We start from the raw sequence: 17,744 nt of genomic DNA, 5'->3' as shown, positions 1-17,744 counted from the left end.
AATACATATTATATTTATTTTTGCCGGTGAATAAACAAATCGACCAATTGAAGAAACATTGCATGTGAGCAAGTTTTACTCACTTAGTTGAACAAAAAAAAAAAAAGAAACATTTGGCATCCTTTGTTACCCACCTCATTGACATATGAGTACAAACAAAACACAGTTAAAATATCCTACTAGACACTCTAATAACCATTAAAGAAAACATTTCACAATTACAATTCAAGAAAAATTATGAACATTATGACATCAAAATATAAACCATCGAGGCATGCACCTTGGAGCAAAGAGAAGAAAAAATTAAAAGTAAGAAAAGATTTTCAAAAACAATATTTTTTTCCTTTGTTTGTTTATCTTATAGGTCACGAACGGGATATGATACGTGTGTAAAGGAACTCATTCCACGTGTCAGGTAAACCGGGAAGACACCAATGGATACAGTCTGCGTAAGTGTTGAGATCGGCTTGTTGCTCCGGCGTCAGCATTTTGCCTTGCCGGATTGTGTGAACCGAAGTGTGAGCATCTTTCCGGTACTCAGAGAGTTTGGTGATGTTGAGAAAGTAAACCGGAACTTTAAGAGAATGCGTGACATTTTCCGCTACTGAAAACAGTCTGTAGTCTGTTCCTACGCTGAAGGGCATTGACATGTTTAGGATCGGTGTCGTCTCCAATGCGCACTTGATCCCATCTGGATTCTCCCAGTCCAAGCTCCTAATTAAGATCATTCAACAACAAATTAAAATTAGATTTTATATAAACTTTTTCTTAAAGATATAAACACATACTGTAAAAAGTATAATATGTGGTGGTTGGTTTCACCAACTCGTTAAAGTGAAAGATGATAAGAGTTTTTATGTTTTTTAGCTGAATTTTGTATATTTATGTAGGCTTTTTCAAAGGACAAGGACTTGTTATCTATTTTTCCGGTAGTTTCTTGGTTTTCAAGTTACGTCAACAGGTCACAAATATTATGTTCTAATATGGAGCTGTGCTTTTTATTTATTTTGGAAGCCAAATAAATGTATTAGAATTTCGTATTATAACAAAAATAAAACAATAAGCTAGTTGCCACTATAATTGAAAATCTATGAATAACCTAAAAACCAGAGAAAAAGTTTGAAAACACAATACTACTAACTCTCACATATACTAATATTTTTAGCAGGTAAACTGAATGAAGTCAGTACGCATCAAGTTCTACTAAACTTTTTCTATATGTAATATTACTCTGTCTATAATATTGCCCTAAAAATTATGAAATGGTGATCCTAGTAACAAATAAACATGGAGAGTGAGCTCTTAATTTGTCAATTGTCAGTAATATCATATTGCAAGCAAAGCACATAAACTAGTTAAATTCAGTTGATTAAGCAAGAAACAATCATCTTAACGTAAAATTTAAATGGTGATTAAGAAAAGTAAGAAAAAGAATAGTTACTTGATGTGAAGAGGAGACATGCTAGCGAAGAAAACAGTGGTACGTAGAGGATCAATATTTCGTTCGACCCAATCTCCCCAAGTCCTCATCACTCTCCTATACGCTACTGGCCGTTCGATCTCTTCATACTCAGTGTCTCCTTTATCGAACGACCCTCGTCTGTTTTCATCAATTATTCCACAATCTCAGTTTCACAAACTTTGTATAATATAAGGCAATAATAGTATTGTAGAGTAGTAGACACTTACAGAACTTTCATGGCGAATGTGTTCATCCACCAGATGTAAGTGTTGAAAACAAGAAAGTCAACGCCTTTCCAGTTGACTCCATGCTTCTCAATGGACTCAGGCATTATGATACGGTTCAGTATACTATGCATATTTGGATCATCCGAATTCGATTCCACCAAAAATGGCGCCCAATAAAACTCCACCGTCGCATTATAATCCTTTTAAAACCATACAAATTAATATTAATGACCTAACTAGTAACTACTCCCAAAATCACCAACTTCACTACGTAACGAATTAGTATTAATTAGTCAATTCAATTACCTCAACTCGGAAAACAGAGAGAGAACCGGTTTTGTTCAAGCTTTTTCGACCGGGAGGAACCACTGATTGAACCAAACAAACCATTGATTCCCATTGGTTCCGGTTTAGTGAATCTCCAACGAACATCATTCTCTTGTTCCTTAGTTTCTCCAACAGCAACTTCGCTTTGAACCTTTCACCACATCAAACCCAAAATTAGAGACTAAACAAAACTAAACCAACCCCAAATTGTAAAAAAAAATAAAACAGAGGTTTTTTTCCGGTTTACTTTGGTAGAGAACAGTCTCTGGGTTGCCATCTCCAATTCTGATACAGAGAATCTCTTCTTCCGTTTCTCATGCAAGTGACTTGCGCCGTCAAGAACTCACACTGATCCTCTTTATACAACGGATGCGTCTCGTTATCAAAAACCCACTCACCGGTGAACAAATCACACTCCTCCGGCGGTAGCTCCACGTCTTCTTCATCCTCCGTTACAGAGAAAAGCTCAATCTTTTTCGCTTCCTCTGTTTTCGTTCCCTCTTCCTGAACAGGGTCCGCTGAATCTTGATCAGGGTCTGCGTTTTTCACCGGTTCCTGAATCGGGTCTGCGTTTCCAACGGAATCTTGAACTGTAGGGTTGTCTGAGGTCTTGATCGATTCTTGAACCGGTAGTGTTGTTGTTGTTGTTGTTGTTGTGATCTCAGTAGTAGTGATCGGTTTCGTCACCTCCTCGTGGACGTCGTTACTAGGTTTAGAGGTTGAGAAAGGGAACTCGGCTATGGATTTGACGTCTTCGTTGTACATGAAGATACCGAAGAGGAAAACAGAGAAGACGACGACGAAGATTGAGAGGTTACTGTTCTTCCTCTGTTTCATTGTTACTCCTGTTTCAAACAATGGAAATTTTCTTCTCCACGGTTGCATCTGTTTTTTGTTTTTGTTTTTTTAATATATATAAAGAGAAGAATTGAATCTTTAAAAATGAAAAATAAAAAGAAAAACAAAATTCTCTTGGCTCTAAGTCTAAAATGTCAGAATGTTTGTGAGAGAGGGAGAAAGATCGATGGGAAATATAAGAGCAACGAATAAAGATTTAAATTTGATTTGTTTTGACGTTAATTAGTTTTTGTGATTCTAATAAGTTTGGTGAGATGGGTTTATCTTGAACTGGTTTTCAAAAGGCTTTTAGGTGAAGAAACAAAATAAAATAAAAATACTAAGTTTGCTCTTCTTTTTCACTTAACATGTAATCTCATTGCTTAACTAACCTATTTTGAAGTTGTTGTTATAGCAAAGTAGAGTTTGGAGAGAAGAGTGGATTCAAAGATTCTAATAGATTGTCTCAATCCTCTCACCTAAAGAAAGGGACCTTGAGAAAAAACAATTGTGGGTTGATGAATAATTTGCATGAATATTTTGTGTGTGTCTACATATCTAGGTGGAAGGTTTGAACCGGAGTCTTCTTCTTCTTTTTTTTGGATCTGAAGTTTAAACTGGTCACTACTCACTATTAAGATTAATGAGAAACTTCATTTCGTCTATTTTTTTAATCTGTTACATCATCAAATTTATTAGAAAATTTGTAAATTGTTGATCACATTTCAGGTGAGCAGTTCATCCTAGAACACATAAGATCCGGATGGATGATTCAGATTCTTCATGTTAAAAGCCTCAAAAAATTTGAGGAAATTGGAAATTCTTAGAGATTCATGGTGCATGTAACATTGCACCAAAAAGGCATATTAAGCTTCCCCTCCTACATTTTAATTGATAAGTATTATATTTCTGAAGTGAATAACTCTAATTGATCCAAGACCAATTGTTTAAAGCAATCGGTATCTTGCGTCTTAATCCAAAGTCCAAACTAGCTAGTGCTACCATCTGTTGTTGTCTCAAAACTTGTTGTGATACATTCACATTTTATATTTTTATGTTAAGCACAATTTTACTCCAGCTAATCACCAATCCAATACTAGATTAGCACCAAACTAATCTTTCGAATTAGGGAAAGAAACTAATCTTTCGTTTTCTGTAACAATCATGTTTCCCATCTCATGTTGAGGGTGAAGCATCCGTGTTCGTTAAGAGAAAATAAATTTATATAGTTTACATTTGCAAAGTTAAAGGGAAAACTAAAAAGACAGGTCAAAATCTCACAAATGATATATGATGCTTTCTGTTTCAGAAAAGTAAAGGCTAAGGAATCTCATAAAACACATACATACACCTATAAATCTATAATATGTATCCGGCACCAACCATTACCAATCATATATATATACATCAACTTCTCTACATGTATATGTAGATTTTGTATACTTTATTACGACTCCATTTTGGCTTTAGTTGTTAGTTCAGTATTTGAATTCTTTTGCTTTGAACCAAAGCCAAAGTAACCCAACCCAAACCTTTGTATTTTGTTAGTATGAGTGAGTCAGATACACATCGGATATCATACGTACTCCACACCTTTATTTTTTATAATACTGATTTTACTTCAACTTTTCTACGTGCCTAGTGATGTGTCTCAGGCACACGTGCGTCCCATAACATCTTTGACATCTCCTCATAGTTTCCTTACAGACATATCTCATAAAATGTTAAAATAAGACTTCTTCGATCGCCATTGTAGGCAACTAGGCATCGATTAATTTGGTATAGACTACAATTGATTGAAGTTATATATAAATCTAGTTTTCTAGTTATGTACCGTTGTTTAGTATTCTGAAGAGCTGAAGCCAATCAAGAGCTTAAAGCCTGTTTTGAGGTGGCGTTGTGCTTGTTTATTTGCTTCTCTATTTGGAGTGCTCAGAAAAAAACTCCTTTATCACTCACTAATTTGTAAGTGGACTATGCAAGTAATGTAAATTATTATTGCTTGACCATTTCATGGTTTTGAAAATTTTACAAAGAGGATGAAACAACAAAAAAACACAAAGAATATAGAAACTAATCCAATTAAGTTCTATATTTGCTTATCATAGTGACAACAAAGTAGAAACAATATACTAACAGTAAACAACTAAAGAAAGTCACAAAAATTAAAGAATTAAAATTTGCAGAGATGGCACAATGGCAATATATATAAAACCATCTTTTTGTGTGGTTTTACGCCACAGTCTGCACCTTCTCTCTGTACATTTGCTCAGCCCACGACATTATCCGAGCCCTCTCGTCCAAGCCAAAGCTTCTCTCCGACACCACACTGTCTTTAACCAAAGAGTTAACCCATGACACATCTGGCTCGTCCCTGTAATCTCTTCCTACGTTATTGTTATTGTTGTTGTTCCCATGGATTCCAAAGGAAACGCTTCTTCTCATCTTATTCAGCTCCTCTCCTTTCATTCCCCATTCGAGCTTCCCATTTGGAGATCCCCAATCAGAGAGATTAGACTGTTGTGATGCTTGAGTAGTTGCCGGTTTGAAACTCAAGCTGCGTTTTGCAAAGGCAGATGATCTCGCTTTCATCACTGCAACCGCTGCAGCTGCTGAAGAGTCAAACCCGTGGTGAGGAGCCGGTTGCCTTACTGGGGAAGATGGATAATGTTGGTTCATGTTTTGGCTCATCTGAGAATTCCTACTTGGAGAGGAAACATAAGACCCGAAACTCTCTTCCACATTGTTGCCAAAACCACGGAGTCTCAGTTCCATCTCCATATCGATATCTCTAGCACTCAATGTGGACTTCAACCTGCTTCCACCATTGAGCTGCAAAGCCGGTGGAGTAAGAGTATTGACTCTGTTCTGCCATGAGTTTCTTGGAGAGGAAGGAACACCATTAGCCATTGGAGACACTGGAGGAGTCGAAACTCCTGACGTATAAGCAAGAGGAGACAAACCAGGCATCATCATCTCCACGCTGCTAAACGGAGACTGAGCTACTGCAGAGCCAGTTGAAGCATTAACAGGTCTCATCTCTTCGCGTTTATGCGCAAAGAAACAAACTTTCCTTGCACAACCGGTCTCATCTTTACAAAGCCTGGTTTTATACTGAGCAGGGTGAAGCCACGACTCGAAAACACCGTGAGCATACTCACAAGAATCTCCTTTAGGGCAAGACCCTTTACGGAACTCGGGACAGGGGACACAAGTGTAAGGATACTTCCTCGGATCTCTCCTCCTCGCGTTCTCTCCCGGATGAACAAAAGCACACTCAGTCCAATCATGCGAATAAGCTCTCGAACAAGGCTTAACCTTAAAGCTATACATCCTAAACTCATCACTTCCGTAAACCCCTTCGTTAATATCAGGTAAAGACACATCAGCTGGATACTTGGACACAATCTTGATCTCTTCTTCAACCTCCTCATCGATCAATCCACTAACACGGCCTCCTCTCAGCAACAACTCAACCGCTTTCCTCCTCGGACTAGCCACGAATCTCGAAACTCGGACAAACACATCCAAAGGTTGATTCCCATTAGCATCAACAGAGTTAACCAAAGCAGAAGCATCAACCAAGACGTTGATGACTTCAACCAAATTAACACAACAGCCAGAAACAGCACAATGAAGCGCAGTGACTCTCTCTTCACCACAAGCTCTGTTCACATCAGATTTACCAGTGGAAACGATGAAAGACAAAACCTTTACGCTTCCATACATAGCTGCAACCATCAAAGGCGTTCTTTCTTCAAAACCCATCTTTTTAGACCCGACCCGTCTACAATACCATAACCCTGACTCATCCAAGTCAAGCTCTTTCTCTTCAACATCTCTCTTGAACGAGTCGAGATCATCAGAGGCTGCGAATTCGAGGAGAACCATTGTATCTTCTTTCTTTTGCCTTGATTCGATTTCAGTTAAGGTTATTGAAGAGCAGAGATTGCTCTTTGGTCCACTGCACATGATAATAGAGTATCCTCCTGTAAAGAAAAGTAATTGATGATGAGAAACTGTTAGAGAGAATATATATATAAAGGAACTTTCTTTTGTTTGTAACTTTTTCCATATTCTAAGATTCTCTCTTCTTATGCAGATTTTGATGTCCGCAATTTTAGCGAATGATAAAAAGGAAAGGACTTTTCTACTAAGACAAGCATACGACCGTTTCTACTCTTCTCCGTTGAAAAATTTGCTAACCAAAAAAAAAGGAAGTCAAAGACAAATCAAGTAACTAGAGGAGTTCAGTTCACGAAACTAGCTAGAGAGACCCATAAACTAAAACGAAACTGGAGGAAGAAGGAAGGGGACAAACCTGGAATGAAATTGAGAAGAAAGTTGGAAGCTTTTGGTTTTTTTTTTTGTTGGATTGAGAGAGAATGAGGTGATGATGAAGAAACACAAGTGGGGGAAAGGGGTTTGGGGGTTTGTTTTTAAAGAAGAAGAATGGGAGAGTGAGTGTGGAGGATTCTTTAAAAAAAGGTGTTTCACGATGAAGGAAGAAGGTGCGCTCTTTCTTCCTCTTTCTCTTTCTCTCTTCTCTTCTCTTCTCTTGGTCTTCTTCTTTTCTTTTATTATTTTTATTATTCTTTTAAAAAATATTTTTCTTCGACATATATAATATTGGTTTTTATAAGGTCAAAAAGTCAAAAAAGTAGAAACCAAACTTTCAACGGTGAGCCTTTGTCGCTCTTCTGCTGACTATTCTACTACTACTATTACTCTGAAATTCGTATTTTTCGTGACAACTGACATAGTAATCAGTTAATTTTAGTACTTCAACTTATAAGAATTTCTTGGGGTGTGATTAAGGGAGCGTAATATTTGTAGTTGTGGATGGAGAAATGGTAAAATTTGGAGTTGGGAGGGGAGTGGATAAAGAGTTGATGAAATGAAACACACCACTTGACTAGTTTAACTCAAAAAACTAACCGGTTACGGCGGTAACCCATGAACACGCGTGTGTATGATCCACCACACACAACACACCACAACTAGCACGCGCTTTTCAAGAGCACGTGAAAGAGATTTATACCAGTCAACTCTTCTACCACTTGCTTCATTCATCTCTTCGAGTTTTAATTAATTAAGCTGTCTATTTCCATCAAAATCCGAAGCCAAACCCAAATTAATAATAATCACATACCACTAAAAGATGTTCTTTATAAAATTATAGAGAGAGAGAGAGAGTCAAGGACGCGTTCTCTAATATCTTCTTCGTTCCCTTTGGCTGCCCTCTCTCTATTTCATTTGCCCTTTACTTTATTTTGCCATTCATCATTATATTAAACAAATTAACACAACCCCTATCTTTCTTTAGCTTTAGTTTTTTTAATAGTAATTGATCACACAAAACATGATTGTTATTATTTATAAGTATTCTTTTATTTGTTAATGCGATCACGACTGTAGGGAATCTATGGATTTTCAGCAACTTGGAGTTTGGGGGTTTTATTGTATTGTGTCATATGTAGTATATAGAAGTTGGTTGGTTGAAGAGTCAAAAAAACTAACTTAGACTGCGTTTTGGGGTCAAACTCATTTATAACATATTATTTCTAACGCAAATCTTCCAATTATTGGGTTTTGTTTCCTCTATATGAATTTTCCACAGTTTTTTCCCGCTAAGTCAAAATTTGGACTGCAAAAAAAAAAATACAATTATTATTATGATGGAGATGTCCATTATACGATGTTATATTGTTATGAGAATTTCTTAAAAATGCCCCTTTTTGATATATCACTTTTCAAAAATACCCTCTTTTCTGGTCATTTTTATTTTTGCCTTTTTTTAATTTTTAATTACCATTTTACCCTTAGATGAAAATTATTTTATTCAATAAAAAGAAAAACAAAATTTTCCCGCCAAAAAATTTTCGAAAAAATTTTCCCGCCAAAAATTTTTTTGTCAAAAAAAATTTGATAAAAAATTTCGACAAAAAAATTTTCCCGCCAAAAAAAATTTACAAGGTTTTTAAAAGGTTTTATAAGGTTTCTACCTTATAAAAGCCTTATAAACACCTTGTAAAGGCTTTTACAAGATTTTCTAAAGAGTTTTAAAAGGTTTTTTAAACAACTTGTAAACGCTTTTACAAGATTTTTAAAAGGTTTTTAAAAGGTTTTTAAAAGGTTTTCGAATGGTTTTTAAAAAGATTTTTAAAAGGTTTTTAAACACCTTGTAAACGCTTTTACAATATTTTTAAAAACCTTGTAAAAGTTTTTATAAGATTTTTAAACGGGTTTTAAAAGGTTTTTGAACACCTTGTAAATGCTTTTAAAAAGTTTTTAAAAGCGTTTACAAGGTGTTTAAAAACCTTTTAAAAGCATTTACAAGCTTTTTAAAAGCATTTACAAGGTGTTTCAAAACCTTTTAAGAACCTTGTAAACGCTTTTAAAAGTTTTTTAAAAGCGTTTACAATGTTTTTAAAAGGTATAAATTTCAATATTTTTGGCGGGAAAATTTTTTGATTTTGGCGGGAAATTTTTTTTTTTGGCGGGAAAAAATAATTTTTTCAGGAAAAATTTTCGATTTTGGCGGGAAAAAAAAATTTTGGCGGGAAATTTTTCTGGCAGGAAAATATTTTTGATTTTGATGACTGTACATTCTTGCTATCACTCAAAAAGGGTAATTTGGTCATTTTGTATATAAAGACGGGTAGTTTTAAAAATGGTCAACATGAAGGGATATTTTTAAAATGGGGTATGGAAAAAAGGCATTTTTGAGAATGCCCCTATTGTTATCTACAAAAACCACACGATTACCTATACTATTAAAAGGGAAGCATTATTTACAAGGCAAAATGAATCCTGAAATATATGACATAAAATGACTCTGAATAAATTAAAAAGCATACAATACAAAAGGGACATTAAAATAAATTTGATAATAAAAATGCACGGATCCTATATGCCCTGGATTAATTCTGTTCGGATCATGTATTAACTGTTTAGAGCTGTTTTTCATACTCCCGTATCCAAACAGAATCGAAACAAGCATCTGCAGTAAAATTCAAAAAAGGTAAGTAGTTTTGCGTAAACAATTTAAGGAAACAATAATTTTGATATTTATATATATGTTTAATTTGGGCAATTAATTTCGAAATTGTATATATGTAAACTTATTTAATTTGATTTTATATTTTGAGATATATCCGGAAACAAGAAATTATGATGTTACCTAATATACAAAATCATCTAAATGTTTATAGAAATAATTTAAATCGGTATCTACTAAAATCGAGCAATTAAATACAAAATTGTATATATGTATAAAAATATAATTTGGTTATATATTGTGAGATATCTGTAAACAATATTTATGATTTTATGTTATGATTTCAAACATATGTATTACATATATACAATATGTTTAAATCTTGGATACTGAATTAAGATATACATACGTTTGAAACTACTTATAACTTATCATTTTATCAATGCATAAATGTGCGGATCCGAAAACATGTTACAACTAAAGTAAAACAACAGTATTTTAAATATGTTTTTTTTTTCAGCTTATCTAGCATAAGCATGTACAAAACAAGAGATAAAAGAATGTTAACTGACACGGCATGTATGTGTGATTCTATTAACTGAATGTTTCAAAGAAATTATTTTTCTTCATCAAATACTTTATTTTGTTTTGAATCAAATTATTACGTGTTTGTGTGCTAAATATGTAGGAACATGATTTTGAGGAAATGAGAAAAGAATAATGGGACGGAAACGGGATGGAAGGAGGAATAAGATGAGATTAAAAATTTTCAAAAATCAAAATCCAGGATCATGTTAGAATTAAAATAAATTAATGCTTCCAATATATTATGTAACATATTTTTCAATTTATCTAACACAAAAATGTCAAAAAAATATTCAAAAGAAAAAGAAAAAACATTAAACTATGTTCTATAATAGATAAAAAAAAAAAATCAACCATAGTTATGAGACATATACAGGACATGATGGATTTTATGTCCTAAATTAGACATACCATCTTTCTGTTAATATTTTTTAATTTAATTATTTTTACTGATAACAAAAACAAATTTGATCATTTTTTTTGTCTAAACCGAATTAAAAATAAATCAAATACTAAACTGATACAAAAAAAAGTTTGGATTATGAATGTTAATAACATTTATTAAAAATATGTTTACAAACATAATCCACATGTACGTAATAAATTATAAATGTGTCAGTAAATTTAGTTTTTAAAATCAACCCCGCACGTATGTGCGGATCCGAATCTAGTATATGTATTATTATCTTTATGGAAAGCGGACTCTGGGAACTAAAGATGTTTATAGAATATTATAGGGTATGGAATTATATTAAATATGATCAGTGATCACGAAGGCCAGTATTTTTTTTTGTTTATTTTGGACCTTGCAAAAGTTCGTAGTAGCCCTGGGCATTCGGATTTTCGGTTCGGATCGGATCGGATTATTCGGATTTCGGATTTTTCGGATTGGGCTGTATAAAATCCGTTTAGAATCCGACTATATTTCGGATCGGATCGGTTCGGATTCATTCGGATTCGGATCGGTTTTCCATTTTTTTTCAAAATCCGAAGCTAATCCGACCCTTATATATTTCACTCGGGAATTATAATCACAGAGTTGAGGTAGCTCAGATGGTTTCAGCGTGTGTCCCTTTACCTTTAGTTCTGAGGTTCGATACCCCTCTCCAGCTATTAAAATTAAAATTTTAATATCTCACGGGCTCGTACAGAAGCCCAAGTATAAGCCCAAAGGAAATATAATGTCTAAACCCATAGAAATTAATTAAGTATTCGGTTTAGCGGATAACCGATCGGATTTCGGTTCGGATCGGTTTAAAACCGAAATCCGAATTACAATCAATATAAAAACCGATCGGTTTTTCTGTTAAAACCGAATCCGATTTAAATCGGTTTTTTCGGATCGGTTCAGTTCGGTTTTTTCGGTTTCGGATTATATACCCAGGACTAGTTCGTAGATAGTGGATACCCTCATGCCCCATGCACTAATCGTTTTTTTTTTTGATTATTTCATATTACCACTTGGTAAAACTAAAGTACATCGTACGTCAGTATATAATATGGACAACTAAAAAAGATTGAATCGCTTTGCAACTAATCAACAGTTACAAAGGAGGTCAACATCTGGTAAAGAGCGAAGTTGAAACTCATGAATTACCTTTAATTTCATCTTTAATGACATCTAGAGCCGGCCCAAAGGCCAAGCCAATGAAGCATCAGCTTGCGGCTTTATATATTATATAGCAAATTTGGCCTCATTTTCTTAAAAGCTTTGTTGGTCTAGTGGCAGGAGTGTTAATGTGTCTCATCCATCATGAGTTTGAACCCCCGTACAAGCTTATTTTCTTTTATTTTCAGCCTATTTTTTTCCTTTGATTGTGGCCTCCAAAAAATAAGCGACGGCTCTGATGACATCTTGCAGTTGCTTATCAAATGCAGTAGGTATTTTTCGTTCAAAGAAGTTTGTCGAAACCGATATATAATTATTTTGATGGATCGTACCAAATAAGATTATATGATGTAGTTTTATTTCTTTTAAAAGAATTTCACTACTAATTCGAACCATGTAAAAGAACTAGGTTAATAAGTTCATTCTCAGTTGGCGGTGGTATCTGAACCTATGACTTTGAAAACTATCAATGTTTTTTAAAACCAGCTAGCAGCCTGGTATATCAGTTGAGTTATCAATAATTGCATTTTTACACTAACATTTTCGACTTTTCGTTATGCATCTCTGTCTAATTTTTCTTTTAACAAAAAAAAAATCTCTGTCTAATTTTTTCTTCGGTACGTCGTAACGATTCGGAAGCCCTAGTTTTATAGTAACACGTGGGCTTCTCCTCTCTATACATATATAGACTATAGGAATTATTGTCAAGAATTTTGCAACCAAATTTCTCAACTTTAAAAATCGATATAAGTTTGTCGGGATTTTTGAGTGACCCTTAAATACACACGAGTAAATTTGTTGGGCAGATTTCTAATTAGGCCTAACTAGTTTCTTGCTGCAACTTCGGCCCAGTATATCCACAGACAAATTAGTTCACTGAAAAAAGATTAGTTTCTAATTGAAGCTTAGTTTTTTATAATAAAAAATACGCCCCAAGTGAGAAATAACCTTTTAGGCCATATTTATCGGCAAAATATATGGCTGATCTTGGGCTTTTTTATAATGAGAAAAAATGAACAGTGTAAATAAGATCAGGCCTTCTGATCTTATTTTAGATCAGTTCTTTGGGTGATCTAAGGGCATGTGTCTGAATGAGATTGGTTGGAAATTCTTTTCTCTTCGTATCATTTTCTTTCTCTTCATTCGGGTTTTCGCGATTTTTTTTCTTGTTCTCTCCGAAGAGGCGAAACGGCGAAACGCCGAGAGATTTCTTCGTCTCCGATTCCGGTGTGTTCCGACCACTTCCGGTGATCTCTTCTTCTCCTCGTCTCCTCGTCTCCTCGTGTCCACCGATCTCGTCGTCTCCACTGTCTCCTCTGTCTTGCCAAGTCAACCGATCTCTTCGTCTCCTCGTCTTATATGTCTCCTCTGTCTCATCTGTCTCCTCCGGCTTTATAGACAAGGTATTTAAACCTAATCTCATTTCTGAATTAGGTTTCGATTTAGCTTTTCAATTTTAGGGTTTCGATTTAGGGTTTTCAATTTTAGGGTTTCGATTTAGGGTTTCGATTTGATGCCTTCGATTTTATGCCTGTCGTGTGTTGTATTGAAAATGAGAATTAATAGATTTGTATGAGTGAATTATAATCGTTTTTGTCCTCTAATTGAATTCAACTTTACACCCATAAACGTTAATTGATTTTGGCTTGTTTTCGGTTTGTTTATGAGGCATATAGGTGAGGCTAAGGAGGGCAAATTAAATCGGACCACCAACAACAACATTCCTTACTCGCAAGTAAAAGGTAAGTCAAATGGTTTGTGTCTAAAAAATGGTTTGTTCGTTTGTTTGTTTGTGAATAAATTCCTTACTCGCAAGTTAAAGGTAAACTTGTTTCAAAAAATGGTTTCAAAAAATGGTTTGATGTTTAGTTGTGATGGTAACGTTTCAAAAAATGGTTTGATGTTTAGTTGTGATGGTAAACTGGTTTAAAAAAATGGTTTGATGTTTAGTTGTAATTTTCTTTGGCCAAAGTCCCTTTCTCGTTCTCCCACACGTCTCTAAACTTTAGTTGTGATGGTAACAAAACTGAATTTAGTTGTGTAGTAACTGATTATTAAGACATTTTTAGTGGTTGTAGTTGCCTTGAAAGTGTTGTTTGCTTGGTTTTTGTGATGGTGTGATGGTCTATGTTAGTTTAGTTGTAATAGTGTAGGCTATAGTTGTAAAATGCGATGGTCTATGTTAGTTGTTTAGTTGTGATTTTCTTTGGTCTATTATTTAAAACAGTAAATGTCCATTATTTACTTCTGATTTGACTGAAGTAGGTAATGGTTATTTAGAATTAAAATTCTCTAACAACACAAAACTTTGAATTAAATGATCTTCTTTACTTCTCTATATTATCCAATCTCATTTCCTTCTTTCTTACCAATCTATATTATCCAATCTTCCTCACCTTCTTCTGTTCTAAATCATTACTTCTCTTCCTCACCTTCTTCCGTTTTAAATCATTACTTCTCTTCCTTACCTTCTTCCGTTTAACCTCTGCTTGCTATGGAATCAAATAATAATCCTAATAGTCAGTCTCAACCCTACTTTAGTCTTCTAAACTTCCCATACGACAGCTTTGATCCCAATGTAAACATTGGTTCCTCTCAAATCCCTTCTTTTAGTTCACAAACTAGTTCACAGCCGAGTCAACCTCCTAGTCAAACAGAAGAGACAACAGAACAACGTAGGGAGAGAAGGCTGTGGTCCGCACAAGATGACTTAGTCCTAATAAGCGCCTGGTTAAACACATCGAAGGATGGGATTGTTGGGAATGATCAACCGTATGGGTCCTTTTGGAAGCGCATTGGTGAATATTATGCAACAAGTGATCATGTCCTTGGTGGTGGTGAACCAAGGCTCTCAGATCATTGTAGACAACGATGGCAAAAAATCAGCAGGGAGGTCAGTAAGTTCTGTGGAGCATACGCAGAGGCAAAGGGTGAGAAAGCTAGTGGCATGAATGATGTGGATATTCTGCAGAATGCTCACCAACTATACACGAAGCTGTACAAGAAGAAGTTTGGTTTGGAGTATGCTTGGAATGTGCTTCGCTATGAACAGAAATGGATTAATTTAGAGCCTATGAACCCCACTCCAAAGACAACCACCTCTTCCAAAAGGAAAGCGGATGAGGCTGCACCATCTTCAGGGTCTGTTGTGGGTGAGCACGAGAGCAGGCCTGCTGGAATAAAGGCAATGAAAAAAGCGAGGAACAAAGGTAAAGAGAAGGCTGCACCATCGACAGATTTTAGTCAAATGTGGGAGATCAAAAAGAAGGATTTAGAGGGCATGAAAGAACTTCAAAAGATGTCCATTCTTGACACTCTCATTGCCAAGAAAGAAACGCTAGATGAAGATGAAAAAGCTCTAAAGAAGAAGCTAATGGCTGAACTGTTTTAGCTTTAGGGTTTATGCTTGTTTATGTTTATGAACAAGCTTTTAAGTTTAGTTTTATTTGATGTTTTTAATAAATCGGCTTATGTATGTTTTATTTGATGTTTTTAATGAATCGGCTTATGTATATGTTTATGTGTTATTCAGAAACTTAAATATATGTTTTGGTTTCTAATGAATATCGAATGTTTTGGTTTGTTTTGGTTTCTAATCTCATGTCGAATGTATATGTTTTGGTTTCAGGTTGAGGAAGACATGTTCTCTGACTATGACGAGGGCATAAACAGCCCCTTAAACTATAGTTCCGATACAGAAGATGAGGTTGAGACCTGTTACTATGAACCGCAACCATCAACCGAGATAGGACCACTACATAGTCTGTCGAACCGTGAAGCTGAACCACTACATAGTCTGTCGAACCGTGATGCTCAACCCAAGGACGAAGTGATCCAACTCAAGGACCAAGTGATCCAGCTCAACGACCAAATGATCCAGCTCAAGGTACTTGTGATCCAGCTCAAAGATCAAGTGATCCAGCTCAAAGACCGAGTGATCCAGCTGACGGACAAAGTGAACCAGCTCAAGTAATTATTGTGTTGGATAATTGGGTTGTTGTTGCTTTCGTATGGTATAGAAAAGATGTTTGGTTGTTGTTGTTTCTTTTGGTGTTGCAACCCGTGATGTTGGTTGTTGTTGTTTCTTTTCAAATTATGAACCCGTGATGTTTTGTTTGGAATTTTGTTTAGGCTAGGTTGATATGTTTAGTTTGGTGAACCCGTGATGTACTCTGTCTATATTACCCGTGATGTTTAGTTTGGAATTTGCCTCCCAACTCTATATACTTTGATCACTCTATATGTATGAGAAGAGCACAAAGGTTTCACAAGATCAAAAACAAACATTTCTCTCAACAAAACAAACATTTGTTTCTATAAACAAAACACAAACATTTCCTTCTCTCACCAAACTCAAATATTTCTTTCTTTTATCAAACACAAACATTTCCTTCTCTCCCCAAACTCAAATATTTCTTTCTTTTCTTAAAAAACTATCATTTCCTTCTCACCCAAAACAAATATTTCTTTCTTTTCTTAATTGCTATGGCATCTTCTTCCAACAATTTTCACTACCATTATGACACAAATAATGATAGTTTAAACCAATACTTTCAAGAGCAATTTAATAACCAATTTGAAGCTGTTGAAGAGGAAATTCCGGTGGAAAGGAAACCACGTGAATATATTGATAGAAAACGAGAAGAAGGACATGAACGTTTGTGGAACGATTATTTTTCTGATAATCCGACTTACAATGCTCACCACTTCCGGCGACGGTTTCGAATGAACAAGCCGTTGTTCTTGCGTATTGTGAATCGTCTCAGTGAAGAAGTTCCATATTTTAAGCCAAAAAAGGATGCAACCTTCCGGAATGGTCTATCACAATGTACTGCAGCAATTCGACTTTTAGCGTATGGGACTGCGACGGACTCGGTTGACGAATACATACGTCTTGCTGCTTGTACTGCTCGTAAATGTTTGGAACATTTTGTCGTCGGGATAGTTGACTTGTTTGGCACTGAATACCTACGCCGACCAACACCAGAGGATCTTCAAAGGCTACTATTTTATGGAGAACAGAGGGGCTTTCCCGGGATGGTTGGTAGCATTGACTGTATGCACTGGTAGTGGAAAAATTGCCCAACCGCTTGGAAAGGAATGTATTCAAAAGGCACCGATAAGCCAACAATTGTTTTGGAGGCAGTAGCTTCACAAGATCTCTGGATATGGCACGCATTTTTTGGAGCTCCAGGTACTTGTAACGATTTAAATGTCCTTGATCAATCACCAGTATTTAATGACATTATTTACGGTCGAGCTCCCGAAGTTACATACTATGTCAACGGAAATGAGTATAATTTGGCTTACTATCTGACGGATGGTATTTACCCGGAGTGGGCGACATTTGTTAAATCCATCCCACAACCACAACATCCGAAACATCGTTTATTTGCACAAAAACAAGAAGGTGCACGAAAAGATGTTGAGCGTGCATTTGGAGTCTTGCAATCTAGATTCGCCATGATTAAAAATCCAACTCTTTTATGGTCAAAGGGTAAAATTGCATATATAATGAGAGCATGCCTCATACTGCATAATATGATTGTCGAAGATGAACGAGATTCATACACACTCTATGACGAACAAGAATTCCAACAAGAAGATGGAACTGGAACTACTCCGGATCTTACCTTTTCAGTAACTATGTCTTCAAATCTTGAAGGTTTAGGTGATGACCATACATTAATTCGTGAT

General features: G+C 35.4%; 3 protein-coding genes and 1 long non-coding RNA gene across 4 annotated transcripts; 2 read left to right on the top strand and 2 right to left on the bottom strand.

Annotated features, from left to right (window-relative positions):
• Nucleotides 1-47: 47 nt before the first annotated feature.
• On the bottom strand, nucleotides 48-3,242 carry LOC104712248 (xylan O-acetyltransferase 1). Its single transcript, XM_010429101.3, has 5 exons — nucleotides 2,264-3,242; nucleotides 1,996-2,167; nucleotides 1,690-1,889; nucleotides 1,442-1,600; nucleotides 48-714 (listed from the first exon to the last, which is right to left on the bottom strand). The coding sequence occupies exons 1-5, from the start codon at nucleotides 2,899-2,901 to the stop codon at nucleotides 366-368; spliced, it is 1,518 nt and encodes a 505-aa protein (XP_010427403.2). The 5' UTR covers nucleotides 2,902-3,242; the 3' UTR covers nucleotides 48-365.
• A 1,588-nt stretch (nucleotides 3,243-4,830) lies between these two features.
• Nucleotides 4,831-7,459, bottom strand: LOC104712247 (zinc finger CCCH domain-containing protein 47). The gene is made up of 2 exons (XM_010429100.2): nucleotides 7,175-7,459; nucleotides 4,831-6,842 (listed from the first exon to the last, which is right to left on the bottom strand). The coding sequence occupies exon 2, from the start codon at nucleotides 6,823-6,825 to the stop codon at nucleotides 5,086-5,088; it is 1,740 nt and encodes a 579-aa protein (XP_010427402.1). The 5' UTR covers nucleotides 6,826-6,842; nucleotides 7,175-7,459; the 3' UTR covers nucleotides 4,831-5,085.
• Nucleotides 7,460-13,131: 5,672 nt separating this feature from the next.
• LOC147939051 (uncharacterized) lies at nucleotides 13,132-16,269 on the top strand. The gene is made up of 3 exons (XR_015565026.1): nucleotides 13,132-13,450; nucleotides 13,724-13,789; nucleotides 15,676-16,269. It is a non-coding gene; the product is annotated as an uncharacterized LOC147939051 (long non-coding RNA).
• On the top strand, nucleotides 14,542-15,438 carry LOC104715700 (uncharacterized). The gene is made up of 2 exons (XM_087463716.1): nucleotides 14,542-14,940; nucleotides 15,019-15,438. The coding sequence occupies exons 1-2, from the start codon at nucleotides 14,542-14,544 to the stop codon at nucleotides 15,436-15,438; spliced, it is 819 nt and encodes a 272-aa protein (XP_087319842.1).
• Nucleotides 16,270-17,744: the final 1,475 nt, after the last annotated feature.

The sequence above is a fragment of the Camelina sativa genome, chromosome 9 (genome assembly GCF_030686135.1).
Source record: "Camelina sativa cultivar CO46 ecotype springtype chromosome 9, ASM3068613v1".
NCBI classification, from domain to species: Eukaryota; Viridiplantae; Streptophyta; class Magnoliopsida; order Brassicales; family Brassicaceae; genus Camelina; species Camelina sativa.
This window is presented reverse-complemented; position numbering and strand designations above follow the sequence as displayed.